The sequence below is a fragment of the Onychomys torridus genome, chromosome 8, assembly GCF_903995425.1.
Source record: "Onychomys torridus chromosome 8, mOncTor1.1, whole genome shotgun sequence".
NCBI lineage: Eukaryota > Metazoa > Chordata > Mammalia > Rodentia > Cricetidae > Onychomys > Onychomys torridus.
In genome coordinates, this window is record NC_050450.1 from 12,016,217 (window position 1) to 12,040,086 (window position 23,870).

A 23,870-nucleotide genomic window follows, 5' to 3' on the forward strand; every position below is an offset into this window, starting at 1 on the left:
GGAGGTGGTGGTAGGGGTGAGGGAGGTGGTGGTAGGGGTGAGGGAGGTGGTGGTAGGGGTGAGGAGGTGGTGGTAGGGGTGAGGGAGGTGGTGGTAGGGGTGAGGGAGGTGGTGGTAGGGGTGAGGGAGGTGGTGGTAGGGGTGAGGGAGGTGGTGGTAGGGGTGAGGGAGGTGGTGGTAGGGGTGAGGAGGTGGTGGTAGTGGTGAGGGAGGTGGTGGTAGGGGTGAGGGAGGTGGTGGTAGGGGTGAGGAGGTGGTGGTAGGGGTGAGGAGGTGGTGGTAGGGGTGAGGGAGGAGGTGGTAGGGGTGAGGGAGGTGAGGGCTGTGATGATGAAGACTTTGGTGACAAAGAAAATAGATTCACAGAACCTGGCCTTCCCTACTTCAAAGATTTTTTTTTTCCTTACAAAAAAACCAAAACGGACGTTTTCCTTTGTAGCCAGTCCATTAAATTACTTGAAGGCGGTCTTTTCAGGAGAAGGCATTGCGGGAGAATTGTACCCTCGGACTGGAGAGTGTGCCCCCTCTGACTGGGTGTCTGAAGTCCGCCCTCTCTCCTGCGCCGCCCCCTCGGCCCCTCCTTCAGCCCAGCCGGCTTGCCTCGGGAGCCAGTCTTCGGAGGTTTTAGGGCACTGGCCCTGAACCAGAGCTGTGGGAAGTAGACCCAGGCTGCGGAGGGGGTCAAAGCGGAGGTGTGGGGAGAGCCAGGAGGGCTGAGGCTGAAAGTGGCGGGAGCTGCGGGGAGTTCATGGAGAGAGAGGCTGGGAAGTGGGGGCTGTAGTGGGGTCTGGGGAGGAAGGCACAGGGACCGCGCACCGGGCACAGGGTGGAGCCGAGTGAGGAGGCAGGACGGTGCGGGTCTGGGACTGGTGCTCCGGGAGGGTCAGAAGGCACCAGGGAGGAGGTCTGAGAGGACAGGGAGCCCTGAGAACGTGGGTCCGAGCTGAAGCTCATGCGAGTGTGATCGCTCAGGTGAGGGTGGTGGAGCCAGAGTTTGAGCCGGGTTCCAGATCCACGCTGGAGAATCTGGGGTGCAGCGAACAGACGGGGAGCGTGGGCAGGAGCCTGCGCCTAGGGGCCCTACGCTGGGAGATGCGGGTGCGCCTGGGCGCTCTGGCGGGCGTGGCGGCACTGAGTGGGGCGGTCAGTTTCGTGCTGCTGGCGGTCGCCATCGGCACCGACTTCTGGTACATCATCGACACCGAGAGGCTGGAGAGGAACAGTTCGGGGGCGCAGGACCGGGGACCCGCCAACCACAGCCAGCTAGAACCTCTGAGCTCCCACTCTGGTCTCTGGCGGACTTGCCGGGGTAAGGGTACTCCCCAGGTGTCCGCGTTCGTCCCATGGTGCTGTCCCTGCAAGCCTGGGATCTGTTGCTTGGCTCACACTCCTCTCTCAACCTCCAAGCTCACAGTGCCAAGCACTTAGGGGTGCGGGGAGGGTGGACAGAGAGGATGGCCTGCACAAGTGCTCCCGACGGTGCCCAGCCTAGGTTCACAAGTGCACAACGCTCCGTTTGCTTTCTTGGGTGGGAGACATCTAGGGAGGCTCTGTGGGGAAAAACGCCAGGGTCTTGCCTGTGAACTCCTCCCTTCCACCAGTCCAGAGCTCCTGCACGCCGCTGATGAACCCCTTCTGGCAGGAGAATGTGACGGTCAGCGACTCAAGCCGACAACTTCTCAGTAAGTCTGGGGATAGCGGACGGATGGAGGAACTTGGGTTCTTGAACTGCTGTGATTGTGGTGGTGGTGGGTGGTGGCCTTTGACCACCAGGCCTGAGACAAGACTGGGGCTACGGCAGGGGGCGGGGCCGCCCTTGCTCTACCTAGAATGTGTGTAGAATTCTTCCAACCAATCGACAGTCCTGCGCACCAAGCAACTTGGTGACTGAGAACTCAAAGCTAAGCAGTGCCCTCTAGGCCCTTATAGACTCGCTGCGGAGAGAGGCCCTCACTACCGGAGCCATTGCATTTGAGTGGCAATCATCACGAAGACCGTAGGGAAGCCCACACTGGTGTCTGAACATCTTTGGATGTTCATCCAAACATCTTATGCTGAAGGCTCAATGAGAGGTCTTGTCTCGTAGACCGAGGGCCAGCTTGTCAGTAGAGAGGCTGTGGGGTGCTTCACGGCAGGTTCTTAGGAGATGAACAGTCTGAAGGGTCATTGTGCATGCCTTGCTGGCGTCAGGCTTTCCCAGCAGCCCCCACAGGGCCTAACCCTCCGCAGAGAAGAGAGGAAAGGGCTGAAGGGCACTTGTGGAAGGAAGGAAACAAAGGAGCAATTTCATTCTTTGAAACTTAGAGTCCCAAACCAAGGGCTTCTCTTCGTTGTCTGTAATTGCTTCTCCCATCCACCCAGCGAAGTCTGTACTTCCATCTTCTCTGTACCCACTTCAGTACCGGGCACTAAATCCAGGGCCGTGCTCACACTCGGCAAGTGCTCTACCACCCAACTCTTTCCCTAGCCCTCTTTACTTCCTTTTAGTTTTTGTTTAAACAGTCCCACTGCTTTCTAGCCTGACCTTGAGCACACTCTGTAGCTCTGTCGGGCCTTGGACTTGCAATTCTCCTGCCCTCAGCCTGAGTAGCTGAGATTATAGGCCTGCAGCACCAGGCCTGAACATCACCTCCATTTTTGGCTTTCAGTTGGAAACTGCGTCCAGGAAGGGTCCATAGAGAGGATCCGAGGGTGGAAATCCGTAGGCCTTGGATGTGGGGGCCTTAGGCACACAGCCAGAGGCTTAGGAAGTGACCGCAGCCCCCTCGCCTCTCATTTCTTTCCCAGCGCTTCCCTCTGCGCCCCAGCTTCCTCCTGCCATAGGACTCTGCACCTGCTGTTTCCTCTTCCTGTGTCTCTCTGCCTCCACCTACCAGCTTAGCTTGGCTAATTTCCTTCTCATTGTAAAGGTCACTCTGCTCTTTTGGGTGTAGAATCTGACTCTCTCATTAGTCTGTAAAGTCTTGCACGAAGGCAAGGGGTTATAGCTACCCTTCCCACTGTTGAATTGTCAGCACTTAGCACAGAACCTGGACCACAGCAGACCACAAAGCAAAAGTCTACAGAATGAGTGCAAGCTACGTTATGGGTCAAAATTACATGTTATATATCCAATATATACGAATGAGTGGCCGGGCCTGTGAATGAACTGATGGAAGGTTGAATGAGTGACAGATGGATGAGTGAGTGGGCGGATGGATATTGGTTTAAATATTAAGGCCACTCCACTTAGTTAAAAGGGAGGTTTATTTTGTGAGGTAACTTACAAGTGAAGGGATAGGTAACAGGGTCTGGGGAAGGTGAAGCACAGTCCAACGGTGTTCTCTGGAGAACTCTGCTCTGTCTGCCTCCAGCGTCCAGGGTCCAGGAGCCAAGAGAGCTCCCCATCCGGATCTCGGGTCTTCAGGGGTCCTCTCTTGGCCCCGCCTTGTAGGCGTGACAGTTACTGAAGCCTCAAAGGGGGTGGTACTTCCAGGTCAAAGCTGGGACAGCTACCCACAACAATGGATGCATTAGTGAACACCTAGAAGGGTGAAGGAATGAGTGAATGGATGGATGGGTGGATGGATGGATGTACAAATAGATGAATGGATAAGAACTGTTTCTCCCAAATCCACAGTATGCTGGGAAATATTTAACAAATAACCCTTGGAAAAAAAATTAAAGCCCTTGATTCACTGTATTAGCCCATTTCTGTGGTGTAAATATTTCTGCTGTGACCAGTTTTAAATTGTCAGCACAGTATTACCTGCCTCACAAATTCCCCAAGCCTTACCTGGCTCTTGTCAGCTGCCCGTCAGTCAGCTCCAGCACACCTCTGTGTAAGTTCCCACTGCCAGCAGCTTCCTGAGGCCACCTCTGTGTTGGGGCTGAGGAGGGTGTAGATGATCTGTACTGTCAGGCACTCCAGAGGCATTGAGCAGTTACTTTGGCTTCTGTCTGAGTACTGCTTCAAGAATCATCTAGAATTCTGTGTATAGGAGAGAAGGGTCCAGGTCTAACTTGGTCCTTCTCTGACCCTTTTGATCACAGGGTCAATTTTTTTGCCTTTCACTCATTTCCATAGTAACCAAAGTGAGTTGTTCAAACCGTTAAGGGTGCTGTCAGGATCCACAAAAATGAGAACAAAAATGCATGAACCACTAGCAGGCCGAGGCAGGAAGACAGAAGGCTGCTGGGCTCCAGTGCTAGTTCAGTGCCAGCCTTGGTGACTTAAACTAAATTAATAATATAAAGAGGTCTGGAGGTATAGCTTAGTGACTTGCCCAGCATGTGCAAGGTCCTGGGTTCTATCCCCAGCTTGGAGGGAGAAAAGAGTAACAACCATGATAAACCCAGACATTGCATGAGCAAAATGAACACCACTTAGGATGCCATTTGCTTCGGAGCTGTTGTGTGTGTGTAGGGCAATATGCTGTCTCCAAGAAGGGCTTGGCAGGCCACGGCAAGCTCTCAGCAATCATTCATCTTTTTCACTACAGCCCCTTCCACACTATCTTTAGACTCTTCACCAAGCAGGATGCCACCCTGTCCTGCTTCTAGGTGAAGCCGACAGCTGGAGGCGGTTGACACCCAGCTGGCATTCCTTTGAACTTGTTACAGTAACAGCCCTACTTGTTCCCTGACTCTGAGAAACAGGTGGAAGTCTCACTCAGCAGCTTCCTTGGCGCTCGACCTCTGATGCCGAAGTAACCACAGCTCCGCTACCAGCTGTACGTGTGACCTTGGGCATTTCCTCCACCTGTCTGGGATCAGCTCCCTCATGTTGAGGGTACCAGCCATCTTCTTTCTAATCTTTTTTGTTTAACCTCCTTCTTATACAGAGCGCTTTTAAAATTGTTTATTATTATCTGTGTGTAGCTCAGAGAACAACTTCATGAACCGGTTCTCTCTTTCTGCCTTTATGTGGGTTCTGGGGACCGCACACAGGCCAGAAGGCTTGCATGGTAAGCATTTTACCTCAACCCACCCCCCAGCCATCTTGATGGCCTTTTAATCTCACGGTGAGGATGGAATTTGAGAGGCGCCTTTAATAAGCCCAGGGTGGTGAGTGCTTGGTTACACATACCAAGTGCCGGAGCTGCTGTGGTCCCCACTGTTAGGAATGAGGACAAGCTGCCCCTTTGGACTGCACACTCATTGCAAATCACCTCCAGAGAGAGCTTTTTCTCAGAATTGGTTTTCTCCTATAAATGAATTTTGTGTTTAGTCCAAGCTCTTTATGATGTTCCAGTCATTTCAAGATCCTTTGTATTGGCCAGAGAGACAGGCTGACAATAGAGTTGGTCTGAGTCGGCCCCCTAAGCTGATCCCCGTGGGCATGGTGGACAGAAAACTCAAGCCTGCCGAGAGACCACTTTCTTGTCTTTTGAGCCCGACAAGCAGAGTGGTCAGGCCTACCCCATCACCACGGCCTCATGATTCCATTGGGCCATCTGGGGAGGAGTGAGCAGATGGCCCCACTCCTTACCTCATCCAGCCAGGGACTGAGAAAGCCATCTGCTCTAGCTCCATTTCTGTTGCTGTGGCAAACACCCTAACAAAGAGCAACTTAGGGGAGAAAGAGTCTGGCTCACAACTCCAGTTTACAGTCCTGGTTGTGAGGAAGTCAAGGCAGGGACTTAGAGCATTGCATCCACACTCAAGAGCAAAAGGGGTGGATGGACTTCTGCTTGCTAGCTAGTACTCAGCTAGTGGTCTCTACATATGTTTTTTTTTTTTTTTTTTTGAGACAGGGTTTCTCTGTGTAGCTTTGCACCTTTCCTGGATCTCACTCTGTAGACCAGGCTGGCCTCGAACTCACAAAGATCTACCTGCCTCTGCCTCCCGAGTGCTGGGATTAAAGGCGTGCACCACCACCACCTGGCCTTGGTCTCCACTTTTATATAAGCATTTCTCAACCTGAGGGTCAAGACCCTTTGAGGGGGTGGAACAACCTAAGACCATTGGAAAATACAGACATTTACATTATGATTCATAAAAGTAGCAAAATTACAATTATGAAGTAGCAACGAAAATAATTTTATGGTTGGGGGTCACCACAACACAAGGAACTGTATTAAAAGGCTGCAGTGTTAGGAAGGTTGAGAACCACTGTTTTATATAGTCAGGGGCCCAGTGCATGAAATAATGCCTTCTATATTTAGGGTAGGTCTTCCCACATCAACTAACAATTAAGACAACACTCCCCTCCCCAGACATGCCCACAAGCCAACCAGGTCTAGATAATTCCTCATTAAGACTCTCTTCTCAGATGAAAACCAACCAGTTCAGCATCCAGGGGTCACGTCCCTCAGCAGCAGTTTTGATACCCTGGCTTGAGTATTTATTTGGCTTCCAGATTCGCTCTGGAAAAGTGCTTTTTGTGGCAAGGAAGTAATCACTTAGCATTCTTCAATGGTGGACAGCCAGTGGTCTAGGGGTGTCAGCCAGGAGTCTTTAGGTGGTAAAAATATGAATTATGTTAACTTTAAAGATGAGGAGGAATGGCTGGCCCACGTTTTTGAGGAGGTCTAGTGTGTTGGGATCCTGCGCTCTGTCCCTTTTTCTCCCTCTGTGAGCTTTGCTTTGGATGGGGGTGTGTATGGGCTGAATCTTGCAGTCCAGAATGCAGGGGCTATCCCATTGGACCAGATTTGATCATAGGCCTTTGTGTTGCGCCAATTGACTGAAGTGAAAAGACACCATGTGCTGACTGGCCAGGTTGGACCACGTAACTATTCTTTTTCTTTATTTTTTCCCTCTCTCTGAGGCTGTCCTGGAACTCAATCTGTTGACCAGGCTTGCCTTGAATTCTGCCCCCGACTCCTGAGCACAGGGATTAATGTTGTGTGCTACCACTCTGGCCCTTATAAACACTCTTATTAAAGGGGCAGAAATGGCATCAGTCCCTTAAAGACAATAGACAGGTAGTAGGGTTTCCTGACTGCAACTTACCCACTGTGTGAATTCTTAGCAGTCGCCTGTGATCGTAAGTGGGCCCTTCTGGGAGGAAATGAGATCCTATATGCAAAGAACCAGGGACAGGATCTGTATAGGAGCTCAAGGGATGCTTACATCTTTATTACATCCCCGAGCCTCCAGCTCCTCACTTGGAAACTTATTTATTTGTAGAGATTTCCGTGGCATGGCAAGATGGCTCAATGGGTAAAGACTTGTTGTGCAAGTCTGAGGATTTGAGTTTTTTGTCCTTGGAACCCGTGCAAACATGATAACAGAGAATTGAGTTGTCCTCTGAGCTCTACATGAATGAAACGGCACACATCATCTCTCCAACATATATGTACACATATACACACAAATGCACACATAATAAAGTTTTTAAAAAGAAGTTTTTTTGTATGTGCATGAGTGCGTGGTGTATGTGTGCATGCATGTGTGTGTGTGTGTGTGTGTGTGTGTGTGTGTGTGTGTATGTGCACGCATGTGAAGGTGTACATGCCAGGCATATACATGTGTAAGTCAGAGGTTGATGATGTGTCTTTCTATATCATTTTACACCCTGTTTTTTGAGACAGGGTCTTTCGATGAACCTGGAGCTTCATGTTTCAGCTAGACATCTGGCAGTGAGTTCCCATGACCAGATTTCTGTCCTTGCCCAACCTGTAGGGTTACAAATGGGTGCTGCCACACCTGGCCTTGATGTGGATGCTGGGTTTTGAACTTGGGTCCTCACACTTGCGTAGCAGGTATTTCACCCCTGGGCCATCTCCCTGCCTGACATCCCTCCTAGTGTTTGTCTGTCTGTCTGGCCTTGAAGACCATGAGACAGCCGCTGTGGGCCAAACACTGCTCTGATGTAGTCACACATATCAACTTATTTAGTCTCCACAACAGCCCATGAGGGGCCAATATTATACATATTATCATACCCAGCTTTGTAGGTGAGGAAGTGTATGGCACAGAGAGGGTAGGTGAGTTACTTAAGTTTGCACAGTAGCTGGCCGATCTGGGACTTGAACCTTGGCAGTTTACTTCTATGTTGTTGGAATGATGCTGTGCTGAGTCACGTTTCAGTTCAATGTGTGTACAAGAAGACCGGAGGACCTGGGAGCCGGCCCAGTTGGTAAAGTGCTTGCCACAAAAGCATGAGGACCCGAGTTTCACACCCAGAACCTACAAAACCCAATCAAACAACAGCCAAATGCAGAGAAAAATTCATAACCTCCCCCAACCCCCACCAGTTGTGAGAGGCACATGCTTGTCACCCTGGTGCTAGTGGGCAGCTAGGCAACAGACAGGTGGATCTCTGGGGTTCCCTGTCCAGCCGGCCAAACTGAGTGACCGCCTTAGAAACGACACCTGAAGTTGACCTCTGGCCTCTACATGCATATCACACAAGCATATCAGACCTGCACACTTAGGAACATGTAAACACACACAGGCACACATATGTATTCACACACATGTGTGTGAGGCTGACCAGAGTTTCAGGCTAGTCTGCCTCAGACAGGAGACTGAGGAGGAAGAGCGAGCAAGTGAAACAGGATTGGACCAGTATGTTCCAGAAACAGCCAGAAGACCTGTAGTTCTGGAGGGTAGGCTAGAAAGTGCTTCTCAGAGGCGTGCCTGACCTGTCCAGGCTCATCTTCAGCTGTGTCTCTTCAGAGTAGGTGACCGTGATCAGGCAGACTCAGAGGTCAAATGCTTTCTGCAGCAGCCGAGGCTGACTGAGCTGGGGCTGGCCTCTGTGAGGCGCAAGGTTAGGGAGAAAAATCACCCGACCAGGTTTCCTGGCATGCTGGATGCAGGGCTGCTGCAGTAGTGTGGAAAATTAAAATGAAGCTGGGTGCGAAATGAAAATGGAAGTGTGGGGGTGGAAACAGAGAGGACATAAAACACTCAGTGTCCAGCGGCTCTGGGCACAGGAGGGAGATAATGTATGATTTCCTCAGAGTGGTGCTGCAGGCAAGGTGTGGAGAGCGAGGGAGCGAGGCTGGAGCCCAGGAGTCTGTCACACTTCAGATATGGAATCTCCTCTCCTGGTCTGTGGAGAGCTCAGTGAAGGCAAGGGCGGAGAGGTCGTCACCAAATGGTGAGACACTAGCCATATCCATGGACGACTCTGTGGATGAGTTGGAGTTGAATGAGCTTAGGTGTGGGGCTGGTTGGAGGAAGTGGCTGAGGAGTCGGGGTAGTGGCCTCTTCTCCCTCTATGCTTCCCGGCTGCCCAGAGATGAACAATTCTCTGCTATGACAGTTCTGTCACCAGCCTGAAAGCCGAGGAGCCAGGTGACCATGGACTGAAACCTTGGGAACTCTGAGCCCAAATCAACCTTTCTTCTTTTTAATTTTTTTTTCTCTCAGATATTTTACCACAGCAATGGAAAGCTGGCGAAGGCCAGGCCTCAATTCCGTGGGAGAATGGAGGCTTGGGTGTGAAGGCAGCCTTTCTGGGGTTCTATGGAAAGCTAATCTCATGTTTAAAAAATCGAAAAAGTTGGTTCTGCTTCTAGAATCTGTGTGAGGTTTCTTGGAAGAGCCATGCCATGCTTGTTTGAAGCAGTAAAAAGGAAAGAAAGGAAGAGCCTCAGCGCATAGAATGAGGATGACTAGACAATTTATGTGTGTAGATAAAGTGAAGGAAAATTACGTAGCCTGTAAGAAGAGAAGATCAGTGTGCCTGGAATATAAAGCCACATGGAGGAGTGGACAGGCCAGGTACAGGACGCCCTTGCTGCGGTCCCTCAGCTGAATTAGTCAGTGTTCCCTTATGAGAACACCCGCTGTGACACACTCACCGGGACAGAGTTTAACTTCACTCATGGTTTTGAAGGTCACACTGTACTGTCCTTTGGGCCCATCACTTGGGGCTGTGGTGACACACTGTGGGGGGACATGTGACCAAGCAGAACTGCTCACTTAAAACTGCCAGGATGTAAGAATGAGAAAGAGGCCAGAGTCCTGCAAAGTCCTTGGAAGATACCCCCGCCGACTTCAGACCTCAATCCAGTCCCCAGATCCTGCTGTTCCTATCACCCTGTGGGGACAAGCTCTGGAGACACTTGTCCTAATCGTGGTTAGCATAGTACTATAGTACCACCCTACAACCATCTACAATGTAAAGACACTACCATCCATTGAGCACCTGCTTTGGGCATATATGATGCTCCTACTGTATACCATTGAAGGTATGGTAGTATGGTAAATGATGCCATACTAAAAAATGATGCTACTACCAAAAGAAAAATATGCCTGGGTCCAAGAGACAGCTCAGTGGGAAGAGCACTCGCCTCCCAAGCCTTGTGACCTGAGTTTCATCCCTAGAAGCCCCCCCATGTTAGCTTCTGTTCTGTTGCCATGATAGAATACCCATGACAAAGACAACTTAGGGGAGAAAGGACTCATTTGGCTCACAGTTCCGGAGGGACTGAGCCCATCATGGTGAGGAAGGCCCGGGAGCAGGCGACAGCATGGTGGCAGGAGCTGGAGGCTGGTTGGTCACATTGCGTCCACACCAAGGAAGCCAAGACGAGTGGGAAATGGGGTCAGCCCGTCAAACCTCAAAGCCCACTGGGCCTCTGGGATGAACGTCTTCTGGCAGGGCTCCACATTCCCAAAGGTTCCACAACCTTCCCACATAGTGCCACCAGCTGGGGGGCAAAGCTCAAACACAAGAGCCCGTGGGGGACAGTGCATATTCAAAGCACACCGCCACGCATAGGTGGAAAGAGAGAGCAGACTTCACCAAGTGTCCTCTGACCTCCGCATGTGCGCCATGGCATGCCCTCACATTAAATGAATACATTCAGAAAAGACATGCCCATGTCCTCAGCCCCAGAACTGGAGATGACTCTATTTGGGAAAAGCAACCCTGCAGATGTAGCTGAGGATCTCCAAGTGAGGGCCTCTTGAGTTGATGTGATGGGCTGTAAAACCCATGATGAGTGTGTCCTTAGAAGAGCAAAAGCAAACAGGCAGACATAGAGGTGGAGCCTGGAGTGGAGCTGGCTGCTGCCCGGAAATGGCTGCTGTGAGGAAGGGCCACATCCTGCTTCTCCTGGAGGTGCTGGTGTCTCCTCTGACTCTGTCTTTCTTCTTCCTGTCTCTCTCTTCAATTTCCCACCAAGCTATAACCTGACTTGCCATAGGCCAAAGGGCTTTATTTGCCAACCAATCAGAGCAACACATAATTACAGCATACAGAAAGACATTCCACAGCAATGTCCGGTTTAAATTTTTGTTTTTGAGATTATTATTTTTTAAAAAAATTTTATGTGTATGGGTGTTTTGTTTGTTTATTCATTGATATATCTATCTATCATCTATCTATGTATCTATCTATATATTTATGTATCTATGTATCTATCTATGTATCTATGTATCTATGTATCTATGTATCTATGTATGTATGTATCTATCTATCTATCTATCTATTTGTGTGTGTGTGTGTGTGTTTTGAGACAGGGTTTCCCTGTGTAGCCCTGGCTGTCCTGGAACTCACTCTGTAGACCAGGCTGTCCTTGACTCATAGAGATCCTCTAGGATTAAAGGCAGAGACAGAGTTCAGAGATAGTTCCTGTTTCTCTGGAGCTCACCGATTTAGTTACACTGGCTGGCCAACAGCAGCCAGAATCTATCTTTCCACATCCCCAGCTCTGGTGTTTCAGATGCGTGCTGCTGCACCCCACTTTTCCTAAACACTAAGGGCCAGACTCAGGTCCCTGTGTTTGCACAGTAGTCACTTGATGGACTGAACCATCTCCCCAACTCCTTGATGGTTGATTTTTTTTTTTTTAATGTGCTGGGTCCTCAACACATAGGCTTAGAGGAGGGGATATTTGTTGGCTCTCTATTTAATAGATGAGAAAACAGGTTTGCAAAGCTACATCCCAGCTTGCCATGGCTCCTGGGCTCTCAGATGGTGGTGTGGAAGACACTGGAGCCCTGGGGAGGGTGGTGTGGCAGCCTGTGCTTGGCCTATCCTGAGACAATTGGGGGACACACATATCCCAACTGCCTCAGTGATGGTGTGTGCCTGTGGTTGAGGTGGGTGATGTAATGGCGTTTGAGGACTGTGTGTCTCTTAGAAGCACTGTGATCTGGATGATAATTCCTGCGTGCAGTCTATCAGTTCACCCACAGGGGGCACTGTCTGTGAACTGTTTGTCTGTCTCTGGACCATGGAGCTGGGCTCAGAGCAGACACCGTCTACTCATCTGCTGACCTGAGGACATCCTGGTGGCCTGAGAAGCCGCTTTAGTGAGCTTGCTGCACGGAGTGAGGGCCCGAGTTTGAATCTCTAGCACTCCCATGAAAAGTCAAAAATGGAAAGGGCAATTTCCACCTGATCTATTTTTGCACCACGGTCAAGTCCCTGATCCTGGTCAGAGACTGCCTGGATTACAGAGTTTTAAAAATCTTGTGTGTGTGTGTGTGTGTGTGTGTGTGTGTGTGTGTGTGTGTGTGTGTGTGGTGTGGGCACATGTATGTACCACAGCCTAATGGAGAGGTCTGAGAACAACAGTGTGGAGTTGGTGCTCTTTCCGCCTTTATGTGGGATCCAAAATTCAGGCTGATTATGGCAAGTGCTTTTACCACTGAACCATCTCTCTGGCCCCTGTGTGATATCTCATTAACAATTTATTATTAAGATCACAAAGGCTTTTGGGTGTGTAGTTTCTTCTGGGATGTGGGATGAGATTAGATCCACCCCCAGGATAAAATGAGTCAGTGCCTGGGATTTATGAGGCACCTGTAATTTGGGGGTGGGACCAGGGGCAGAGATAAAATTTGGTACAGGGTTTTATAAAAGGACCTTTCTTCATTTTTCCTGCCCGTTCACCTGCTCACCCACTCCCAGATCTCCTCAGCCTCTCCGAGTACTAAAATTCCCAGGAGCCCAGGTGCTTATCGCATGGGTTTATCTGTTTATTTGCATGCTCATTAGAATATCAGCCCCTCAATGCTACACTGAGAAAATAATAATACAACACTGCCCTCTAGGGGTCACAGCGAGTAAGTGCAATGATGCTCAGTACAGACCATGTGCACAGGAGTCTCCACCGTTCTTTCATCAGTAGAAGTAATTGTGGTGTTCCTAATATTGTGGGCACATGGTAAACGTATGGGAATTATCGAATACTGTTAGTGACTTCCTGTATCTGGTTCCCCTTTCTCTAGCCATGCACGGGACGTTTGTGATCTTGTTACCTTTTAGTCTGATCATGATGGTGTTTGGGGGGATGGCCGGGTTCCTGAGCTTCCTCCTCCGAGCCCACCTCCTCCTGCAGCTCACTGGGATCCTCTTTCTCTTTGGAGGTAGGTTTCCACCTGCCCAGGGCCCAGGTCCAGATGCATGGGTGGTGAGGGCTGTGTAGGTCTCAGCTCTTGTAAGGGCCTTTCCTCATTGTGACATCAGATGGAAGGGGCAGTGGTTTCCAGCCTTGAGGTCCCAAGATCTCTGGTTCCAAGGGAGGAGAAGGAGGACACAGCCTTGGGTGTGATCCCTGGTATCTTACTGAAGAGCTGTGTTTGTCACCTCTGACTGGTCTCCCTTGGGTGGCCTTGGCTTAGAGTTGTGGGTGGACGAGAGACCCTGGCACCTGCTGCCTTTGCTGCTTTCTGCCGAGTAGTGGTTCTGATGTGGGAAATCAGACTGGCCAGGCAAAGCAGGACACATTGCACATGACTTCGCTTTGCTGCAGGTCCTCAATAAACTGAGCTTTCAGTGAGACAGAATAAAACCCTGAGCAGAAGCTTCGGGCGGAGACTGGGGACACTCTGGCTGAATGGTTCTCAGCTTCATTTAGCAGGAGTGACAAGTTCAGGCACCTATTGTTCATTTTGGTGATTACAATCAGTACACCCATATACACTGCACTTGCTTGTGGCTGAGAAGGTAGATTTACATGTTTCACCATAAAAGGAGGCTGTGTGAATCAACGCACATGTTAATAAATTCTAAAGCTTCTCCACCATATGCATGCATGTTAAAACCAGGTATATCACATGGTGGATACAGAGAAACATTACTTATCAGAAGATGAAACACACCAGGGTATGGTTGTACACACTTGCCATTCCAGCACTCAGAAGGCTGAGGCTGAGGCTGAGGCTGGAGGATCTCAAGTTGGAATCCAGATAATACCATACAGTATAACTCTTAGAAACATAAAACCAATACCAAATCAAACCATACCCCTCAAACCCAAATCCAAACCACATGCCCCAAAACCCAAACCATATTTAAACCAAGCCTACCTAAACCAAACTAAATCAATCAAACAAAACAAGACAGGCATGGGCTGAGGAGGCTAGGAAAGTGGGACTATGGCTCAGATGGTTGCTCTCTGGCTCCCTGCATTTAAGAGAGAGAGAGAGAGAGAGAGAGAGAGAGAGAGAGAGAGAGAGAACTAGGACATGGTTCAGTGTGTAAGAACATTTGCTGTGCAAGCAAGAGGACTTACTTAGTTCAGATTCCCCAAGCCCCGGGAACAAACCAAGCATGGTTGTAGGGATACATGTAGCCCCAGCATTCAGGAGTGGAGACGGGATGGGGCTGACTCCCAGTTTGGCTCCAGGTTCAGTGAATGACCCTGTCTCAGGGATTAGGTGGGGAGTGACAGAACAAGATGTCCTCTGTGTAGGAGGAAGCTGAGGAGGACTGGAGTGGGGGAGTGGAGGAGCAGGGAGGAGGGGCGGGCCAGAAGGCTCTGACTGACTGTCCTGGTCCTTCCCTGCAGCCATGGTGACCCTCACTGGAATCAGCGTCTACACCGCATACTCAGCAGCCGCCTTCCAAGAGGCAGTGTGCCTCCTGGAGGAGAGGGCCCTGCTGGATCAGGTGGACATCCGCTTTGGCTGGTCCCTGGCCCTCAGCTGGATCAGCTTTGTCTCTGAGCTGCTCACTGGGGTGGCCTTCTTGGCAGCTGCACGAGTGCTCAGCCTGAGGCAGAGGGAGGATCAGGCTGTCTGAGCTTGGACAACCCAGAGGCCTCAGAGCCTTTGGGTCTCCTGGCAGCCTTTGCTTCCTCAAATGCCCTTGACAGGGGCCAGAGGGCCAGGCGTGCCCACTGTGGCCGAGCTCCACCTGGCTGCTCTCTGACCTGGCTGCGCTGTATGCATGTGTGTGTGTCCGGTAGACTGCAAGAGAAAAGGGAGTGTGGAACCCATGTCACCTGAAATAAATGCCAGTCCTAACCACCTTGGAGCTCTGCACCTCTGCCTGCTCCCGGCCTTGTCTGGCTTCACTTTGTCCTCATCCCTGACCTTAGGATCAGTTTCTCTTCTTTGTGAGGCAACATTGGGTGGATCAGAGAGGTTAGTTAACTTGTGCAAAGGTGCACAGAGACACTGGCATGCTTTGCTCTTAAGAGTAACCCTGGCTCCCAGCACAGCTTCTGTAAGCAGGCTCAGGGCTGTGGGGCCGTCTCCGTCAGATGCTGCCATGAGCTTCATACAACCTGACACCAGGGAGAAGTCAGACTCTGGGTTTCAGCACCAAGGAGGGAAGGTTCCCTGAGGGGTCATTCCAGCCAGTGACTGAGTAGAGGGGGTGGAGGAGGGAGGGGAAGGGATGGAGGAGGAAGTGGAGGGGCGGAGGAGGAAGTGGGTGAGGAGGAAGTGGAGGGGCAGAGGGGGAAGTGGGTGAGGAAGAAGTGGAGGGGCAGAGGAGGAAGTGGGTGAGGAAGAAGTGGAGGGGCAGAGGAGGAAGTGCAGGGGTGGAGGAGGGAAGTAGGGTGGAGAAGGGGAATGGGGAGTTGCAGAGAAAGTGGGAGGGTGGCGGAGGGGTGGGGGTGTAAGAGGGGAGTGGAGTCGGAAATGGAGGGGGAGGAGAGGGAGGAGAGGAGGGACATGGAGGAGTTGGGAAGAGTCCTGCTTAATTCTCCGCAGGAAAGGTTTTCTTGTGCAATGAGTCTCTAGGCTAGAGGCTCCCTTTGGAAATGTGAGCAAACTCATCCCAGGATCCTCTAGACCACTCCACTGGGCAGCATTGGTCCCCCGCACTTCCCCAGGTTGCCAAGAGACCCTCACAGGAAGAGGAGCAGATGGCAGCTGTAGACAGTTAGATCAGCCTTCAAAACCACAGTCTATCCCTTGGAAGTCACCTCTGTGACCAGGCATCAGCCCTCTCTAGGTCTGGGATGAGAGTGCTCTCTGTGTGGGTGATAGTGCTCAGGGAGGACTCACTGGAATCCCCCTGAGATTGGAGGCAGAGAGCCTTGGGCTGAAGGAACTCCAGAAGTTGCCAGTGTGCCGGTGGCTTATTAGATGACAACACTGTTCTCAGCATCATGACATTATGTCTTTGAGATGTTACCATCTTCACGAGACGTTGCCATCCAAAGGACATCATCACAGTCACCAATGACATCACTGCCCTCGTGTGACGTCAATATCCTACAACTATCTTGGTTACTTTTCTGTTGCTATGACAACACACCATGACCAAGGAAACTTACAAAAGAAAATTGGGGCTCACAGTTGCAGAAGGTTAGAGTCCATGACCATCATGGCAGGGAGCATGGTGGCAGGCAGGCAGGCAGGCAGGGGGCACGGCGGCAGGCAGGCACAGCACTGGGGCAGAGAGACTACCTGGGAATGGGATGGCTTTTGAAAACCCAAAGCCAATCCCCAGTGACACACCTCCTCCAACATATCCACACCACCTAATCCTTCCCAAAACAGCTCCATCAACTGACACCAACTTCAGGACGTCTCTGTCTCTCTCACCATGACATCATCAGCTGCATCAGAGCACTACAATCTTCAGCCAAGGCAGCACCATCCTCAACATGGCTTCTTTATTTTCACGTCACGTTCACTGCACCGTCTTTCTCATGCCACCCCCATGTGACACCATCATTCCTCATCATGACGTCATCTTCCCAGTGAGTGCGTACTACGTGTTCTACACACCAGTCAGTCGGACTACAAACACTTGAAAGACTGAGGGGCATTGACTACAGGGCCAGCCTGGAATGCTGAGCTGACATGTGACGGAGAGAGGCGTGGGAAACATGCAGTACTATGGAGATAGACCTAGCAGGTTAGAGATGAGTAAGCTGAGGCACAGGCAGCCTGTTAACCGCCCCAGAGGCACAAGGGTCACAATGGGAATGAAACTCAGAACTGGGAATTCCAGAACAATTCTCTGCTTTCCTGACAACACCTACACCACACACCACTTCACTGCCCTTGGACCTTCGACATGGGACATCTGTTTATTCAGGAGAAGTGTAAACACGGTGGCTCCCACCAGCTGACAAAACCTGCCAGAGGCTGCCTGCTGTCCAGGGCCCGGAAATATTTGCAAAGGCCGCATTACCAGAAGGACGGTCTTTGCTGCCATCTGCTGGTTATCTGGTGGAACTGTGCTGGAGGAAAACCCGAGTTTTACCAGGAAGGGAGACAATGCAGAGGGCAGACGTTCTCAGCTTGGGCAGTGCTCTCCATGTAGAGGGCAGAGGTTGAAGGTAGCGCCTTCCTGGTCTACATGTCAACAGAGCTGAGGCTAGGAGCCTCCTGTGTGAACAGAAATCAGTGTGCAGCTAAGGAGCAACAGCTTTGAAGGGAAGGAAATCCATTCATTTGTTCACTGAGTGTCTACAGACATCTCATGTGTTAAGAAAGGTGCCAAGCCAGGGGGCACATGAGTGGGTGTGGTGGTTTCTGATTGTCAACTCGTCACAACTCACCTGAGAAGAGTGTTTCAGTGAGGGATCCCCTGGATCAGGCTGGTCTGTGGCTGATCGGCTCGAATGTGGGCAGCCCCAGCCCCAGCCCCAGGCTGTTCAAGCTGAGTATGAGCATTCATGCATTCATTGCTCTCAGCTGGTTTTGATGTGACTAGTTGCTTCGAGCTCCTGCTCTGATTTCCCTGAAGTGATGGACCGCCACCTGGAATTGCTTTTTGTCTGGGTATTTTGTCACAGCGATGGAAATGCAGTAGGAGAGTGGGGTGGTGGGAAGGGTCCCTGCCCGCCCCTCACAACATGGAGATGGACAGTGAAGGAGAACCAGGAACACACAGCAGCCAGGCTGTGGGTAATGTCAAGACACCAAAACACGGCGATGAGGTGACCCGCCTCATCCAGCAGGTGACATGATACTCAGACCCAGACAAGAGCCTGCGTGTCAGGAAGCAGCAGGCCAGGCAGGGGCGGGGGGGGGGGCAGGAGAGAAAGCCTTGCTGTGGGGACAAGGTGACATGTTAGAGGGCAATGAAAGGGAGCTGAGGGAGTGACGGATGGGTGAGAGAGGTGTGGGGAGGGTTGGGCTGTAACCATGGCCGGAGGTGAAGCCTGCCTCAATGGGTGAGGGTTCTGCAGTTGCGCCATCTGGTTCTGTTCTGTCTTACTCTAATTTCACTTGCGTTTGAGAGCCTGTGGACGTTTCTTCAGCCAGGTCCTGGAGGTGCATTCGGATTCTTTGTACCACTGCCATCTAACATCGTCACAGGAAGACCCCAAACTCACAATACTCAGGCCTCAATGGTCTCCAGTGGAATAAAAGTTTTAAAACAATTTTTAAACGAAACATCAATATTGTTTTATTCTATGTGCATGAGTGTCTTGCCTGCATGTGTGGCCATACACCACATGTATACCTGGTGCCCACAGAGGCCAGAAGAGGACATTGGATCTCTGGGGACTGGAGTTACAGATGGTTGTGAGCCACCACATGGGTGCTGGGAGTTGAACCTACATCATCTAGAAGAGCGGCCAGTGCTCTTAACCACGGAACCATCTCTCCAGCTCCTTGGAATAAAAGTTCTAAGAATGGGCCCAGACGTTGCCGCCCCCTTCTCGTTCTTTAGTGGGTGAGAATGGCAGCTAAAGGTCCCTTGGCCTGCCTTGTAGAGAGTGAATGGCAGGGAAGAATGGGTGCAGGAGGTCTGTGGAGAGACCAGGAAAGTGGGCTGGGCGTGCTCTGCAGTCAGTGGACATCTCGTGACCCTCCCCCCCACCTCTTCTATAAAAGAATGCCAACAGTCAGCAGACAGGACCCAGACGGACTTTTGAGCTGAAGATGGTGGCTGCTATGTTAGAAGTATACTCTGTAAGTGACAATGAGCAGATGGTTCAGGGCTCTGGGCCCTGCCATAGGGAAGGGAGCCTCCTTGGGGACAGCAGTCAGAGAGAAATATTCTGCCTGCATTTGCTGTGGCCTATGACTTCTCCACTGTAGATGATACTCAGGGCTGGCCGGGTCCCTGGCATGATGAAGGGCTCTTCTCACACAGGGAGGGACCAGTCCTTGGCTGCCAAGAGCCTGAGACTGTGGGGGCCTGCTTTGGGAAGCTATTCAGGGGTGACAGGGTCCTGTGTTATCCACACTGCTCCCTACTCCTGGGGGATGGACATCCTGGGTTTAATGTGCAGTGGTGTGTGTGTGTGTGTTGTGTATGTGTGTGTGTGTGTGTGTGTGTGTGTGTGTGTGTGTGTGTGTATGTGTGTGTGTGTGTGTGTATGTGTGTATGTGTGTGTGTGTGTGTGTGTGTGTGTGTGTATGTGTGTGTGTGTGTGTGTGTGTGTGTGTGTGTGTGTGTGTGTGTGTGTGTGTATGTGTGTGTGTGTGTGTGTGTGTGTGTGTGTGTGTGTGTGTGTGTGTGTGTGTGTGTGTGTGTGTGTGTGTGTGTGCCGGGGTGATCCATGGTTGTGATTTTTGTTTCTTGTTTCCTAGACACTCGACATCCACAGCTGGGATGGGATATTAGGCCTCTTTGGCTAGCAGAACAGAGTCATTATCCCAGTCTTGTTCTAACAACAGCCCGAGCCTTTCCAAATATTTACAAGTGAGGTCCCCTGGGAAAGTATGGTGGGTTTGTGAGGAGAAGAGAGAGGGAGAGGGAGAAATGCAGGTACACAAGACAGGAAAACAAGACAGGTGCAAAGACCCAGAGAAACACAGTCTTGCACTACTTCGGACAGGGACACGTTCTGAGGACTGTGTCTCTGGGAAGTACCTGGTGTAAGCATCCGAGTGTGTTTATGCTGGCCTGGGTTGCAGAGCCCTCTGCAGGATGGGTTGCATGGTGTGTACATATGCTCCCAGATTCAGTGGAGCAGAGGGGAGAAGGATGCTGCTGTGGGGCTGCTGCTCAAGAGGGTCACTGCATGTGGTTTCCTGGAAAACTGTTTTTTAATAATAGGAAGCGAACACTCCAAACTCCAGTGACTAGGATAGGCTGGGGACCCATCATCACCTTGACATGAGCTAAAGCAGATTTCTGGGCAAGGTCTATGAGAGAGTTTCTAGATAGGGTTGATTGAGATGGGGAGACCCACTCTGAATAGTGGGTTGTGCCCCCTCCAACAAAGGGTCACAATAAATGGACAGACTCCTATTAAAATTTCACAGGTATAGATGAACTTCTAAATAAGAAACACACAGCTGCATACAGGGGTAATAGCTGAAGAGATCAGAGAAATAGCAACTAGCCACGACTAGCCTTAGCTAATCACTACCCTGTAGCTTCCCCAGAGAGATTCTTCCTGTGTAACCTGCACCTTTATTGTCTTCCTGTTCTGCCTTTTCATTGGCTTAGATCTAAGCTCAGCCACATGACTTCCTCATCACTGCCTGTATATACAGACTTCCAGATCTCTATGGTTGGTACTGGGATTAAAGGCGTGTGTCACCACGCTTGGCTGTGTCCTTGACCACACAGAGACCTTGCCTGCCATGTGATCAGGATTAAGGGCGTGTGCTACCACCGACAGACTTCTGTTTATGGCTTGCTATGACCTCTGATATTCAGGCAAACTTTATTTATTAACATACAAATAAAATCATATTTCAGCACAAATACAATATCACCACACACAGGTCTTGATGAAATGGCTGTCACACAACCATGAGGGTCTGAGTTCAGATCCCAGCAATCATGGAAAAGTTGGACTTGGTATCTTGCATGTGACTGTAACCCCAGCCTTGGAGTGGACACAACCAGTGAGCAATTCAGTGTATTTCAGGGTTAATGAGAGGCCCTGTCTCAAACAATAAAGGTGGAGTGATTGAGTCACTAGGGTCTGTATGACACACACACACACATACACACACATACACACACACACACACACACACACACACACAGCACCTGCTTCTGAGGGTTGTTCTAAAATGGTGCATTTAAAAGGCTTGACCGTGTGCCTCACGCACAGCAGACTCTGAGAATTATTGTGCCCACGTCTGAATTGCAGACGGCACTTCTGAAATGATCTGTGTTCACTGTCACCTTGACTAGGTTTAGAATCACCATGGAAACACACCTCTGGGTGTCTCTGAAGGTGTCTCTGATAGGTTTGGCTGAGGAAGGAAAACCCACCCTCGATGTGAGCAATGGTTTTGTGACCTGGGACTGCAAGTGGAATGAAAAGGAGAAAGGAGGGCCAGCTGAGGACCAGAATCCGTCTCTCTCTGCTTCCCAACTGCAGGTCCAGCATGGCCATCAGGCTGGACTGCCTCCTCAAACTATCTCCCTCAGTCATCCCATCCTCTCTCAGGTTGTTTTTTGGATGGTATTTTCTCACAGCAATGATAACATGAACTAATGCAGCTTCTACTGTTTGCTGGGTCAATGTCAGTCAGTAGTTCCCAAGTGACAGCTATTTGGGCTCATGATGTTATTTCTTTATAAAGAAAGGCATGGTGGCACATGCTTGCAATCTCAGCACATGGGAAATAGACGCAGGAGGACCAAGAGTTCAAGGTTATCCTTGGCTACAAAGTGAGTTTGATGTCAGCATGGACTATATTAATAAAACCAAATCCCAAAGGGAAACAAGGAAAATTCTAAGGAGTGTGAAACTGTACCAGAAACTGTGAAACCACTGACAAGGTGACCTGAAACAGGGTGAGTAGGGTAGTTTACGTTGGCCGTTATCAAAATGTATGTGGCCCTTGCATAAGAAACTTTAGCTTGACAGGGGAAGTCATCATAAATGCAAGTTCTCAGGCTTCGTATTAGAAAGATCTACTGAATTAAACACCTTAAGAGACGTTTGAAGGAACCCGAGTTTCAACTGACACTCTGGGTGATTCCAATACACAGTAAGACTCAAGGACCATCAAACTAGATGAGATGAGCATGCCAAGATGACACTGGACCACAATAGATTGTCAGTGGAGGACACAGCAAAGAGAGGCATAACGAGGGACCAAAGAGGGGTGAAGCAACGTGCACTTAATAGAGAGGGAAGCTCTCAGAGCACCCGTGGGAATATGTGTTGCCAAGGCTACACATCTCCATGCTGAGCACCACAGGAAAAGATGTGTGTGTGTGTGTGTGTGTGTGTGTGTGTGTGTGAGAGAGAGAGAGAGAGAGAGAGAGAGAGAGAGAGAGAGAGAGAGAGAGAGACCCAAGATGTTTGGGATCAGATGTGCAGGAGAGACACACTCATATTTTATTCACATCTCGGAGGAGAACAGTGGATGTTTCCAGGGGAAGCTATTTTTCAAATGTCTGTAGACTTGATTGGGTTGAAAAAAAGTACAAATTAATTTAAACGCATCGTTGAACTTCCCATAACTTTTGCTGTGATGTGTTTTCTCAGTCAGTTGGCATTAAAACAGCTTCCACAGACCTTCTGAGTGTGGGAAGGAGGTCCCCCATGTAAGAGGATATGAACAGTGGCCCGGAGTGGAAAATCTTCCCAGATGTGTCTTTGGAATGGTCCTTCTTTGTCTCCATACGTCAGTCACTATTCACACCTGTCCTCTTGCAAGATCAAATCACTCGACAGCCTGAAGTTCAGCATATGTGGCCTTTTGAAAACTGTGAACTGCTACGTATCCATGAAGTCCCCACTCAAGTATTATCTCATCTTATTACTTTTCTTATTCTTGAGAAAGAGTTTCTTTTTATGGTGTCATGGTGTGAAAGGCGTGTCGGCTGGAATTCTACAGGAGCTGGGGCAGCCCCTGCTTTGGCTGACTAGGAAGCATGGAGGACTGAGGCTGGGACAGGAATTCACTGCTGAACCTAAGTGCTGCCCACTGAGACCCACTTCCTCCAGTGAGGCCCCACCTCTTAAAGGGCCCACAACCTGTACAAATATCAATACCAGCTAGAGACGAAGTATTCAATCACACAAGCCTGTGGAAGCCCCCTCACCCCACTTTCCTAGAAGTTCTACTTTTCCTGCTCCCAAGATACCCTGGGGCACCGGGTCATTTACAGCAGCTGTCTGTTCCATGCTGCACTCACTCCCTGATGGACAGTGATGGGAGCTCAAGTGCAGGGGCCATGTCTTCTCTTCTGTGCACGTACAGGGCCTCACCATGACGCCAGGCTCATAGTTAATACCCAACACTCCTCGATTGCTGCTCATACTTACTGTTTATCTGACTGCCGTGTTCTCTGTGGAGTGAGAGGGAAGACATGCCTGTGTATATAAACTAGCTTGAACAATAAGGGTGGCTAAAATAAGAAGAGAGGGTCAGAAAATTGGAACCAGAAAACAACAACAAATAAAATCAGAGCGAGGGAAAAAGGAAATTACCGTCATCATCGTCATCAGTGGTGATAACGATGGCGACGACCACCACATGTGGGCTAATACTTTCGCAATGTTTTGGCAACATGAGATTTAGCTTTGAGCTTCCTTTGTAAAAAAGTCTAGGCAACAAAGAAACTGTTGGGTTATACATATATCATTTTGACTAAAGAATTAGAGTAATTCACTAAGAAAGATGAGGGGTTTCAGCAAGAGGTTTACAATCCTATACAACTGACATCCACAAAGTGTCAGATTTGTATCTATGTAGTGCATTCTAGGGACAAATACTCTGTTGTAGATACACTTAGCAATAAGGTGCCTTTGCAGGGGAGGGGAAAGAGAGCCACACCCGCATGCAATGGTCGGATATGGTTTGAGACAGGAGAAATTGTAAAGCTCTGAGAGCTCAAGGCAGAAAACTGTGGA

The 23,870-nt window shown here is 50.1% G+C and overlaps 1 protein-coding gene across 2 annotated transcripts; it reads left to right on the forward strand.

The window, feature by feature from the left end:
* Positions 1-576: 576 nt before the first annotated feature.
* On the forward strand, positions 577-15,043 carry Tmem114 (transmembrane protein 114). Of its 2 annotated transcripts, XM_036198102.1 has the most exons (4): positions 586-1,309; positions 1,602-1,682; positions 13,123-13,260; positions 14,685-15,043. In XM_036198102.1, the coding sequence occupies exons 1-4, from the start codon at positions 1,093-1,095 to the stop codon at positions 14,915-14,917; spliced, it is 669 nt and encodes a 222-aa protein (XP_036053995.1). In that variant the 5' UTR covers positions 586-1,092; the 3' UTR covers positions 14,918-15,043. The 2 variants fall into 2 exon arrangements, with proteins under 2 accessions (XP_036053996.1, XP_036053995.1); XM_036198103.1 differs by lacking the exon at positions 13,123-13,260 and having other exon boundaries at positions 577-1,309.
* Positions 15,044-23,870: the final 8,827 nt, after the last annotated feature.

What these genes read in the sequence shown, in the direction of transcription:
- Tmem114 (XM_036198102.1), top strand. Translation starts at nt 1,093, where the DNA reads ATGCGGGTGCGCCTGGGCGCTCTGGCGGGCGTGGCGGCACTGAGTGGG. An exon ending in TCTCTGGCGGACTTGCCGGG is followed by an intron (nt 1,310 to 1,601) that starts GTAAGGGTACTC and finishes CCCTTCCACCAG; the next exon opens with TCCAGAGCTCCTGCACGCCG. An exon ending in CTCAAGCCGACAACTTCTCA is followed by an intron (nt 1,683 to 13,122) that starts GTAAGTCTGGGG and finishes CCCTTTCTCTAG; the next exon opens with CCATGCACGGGACGTTTGTG.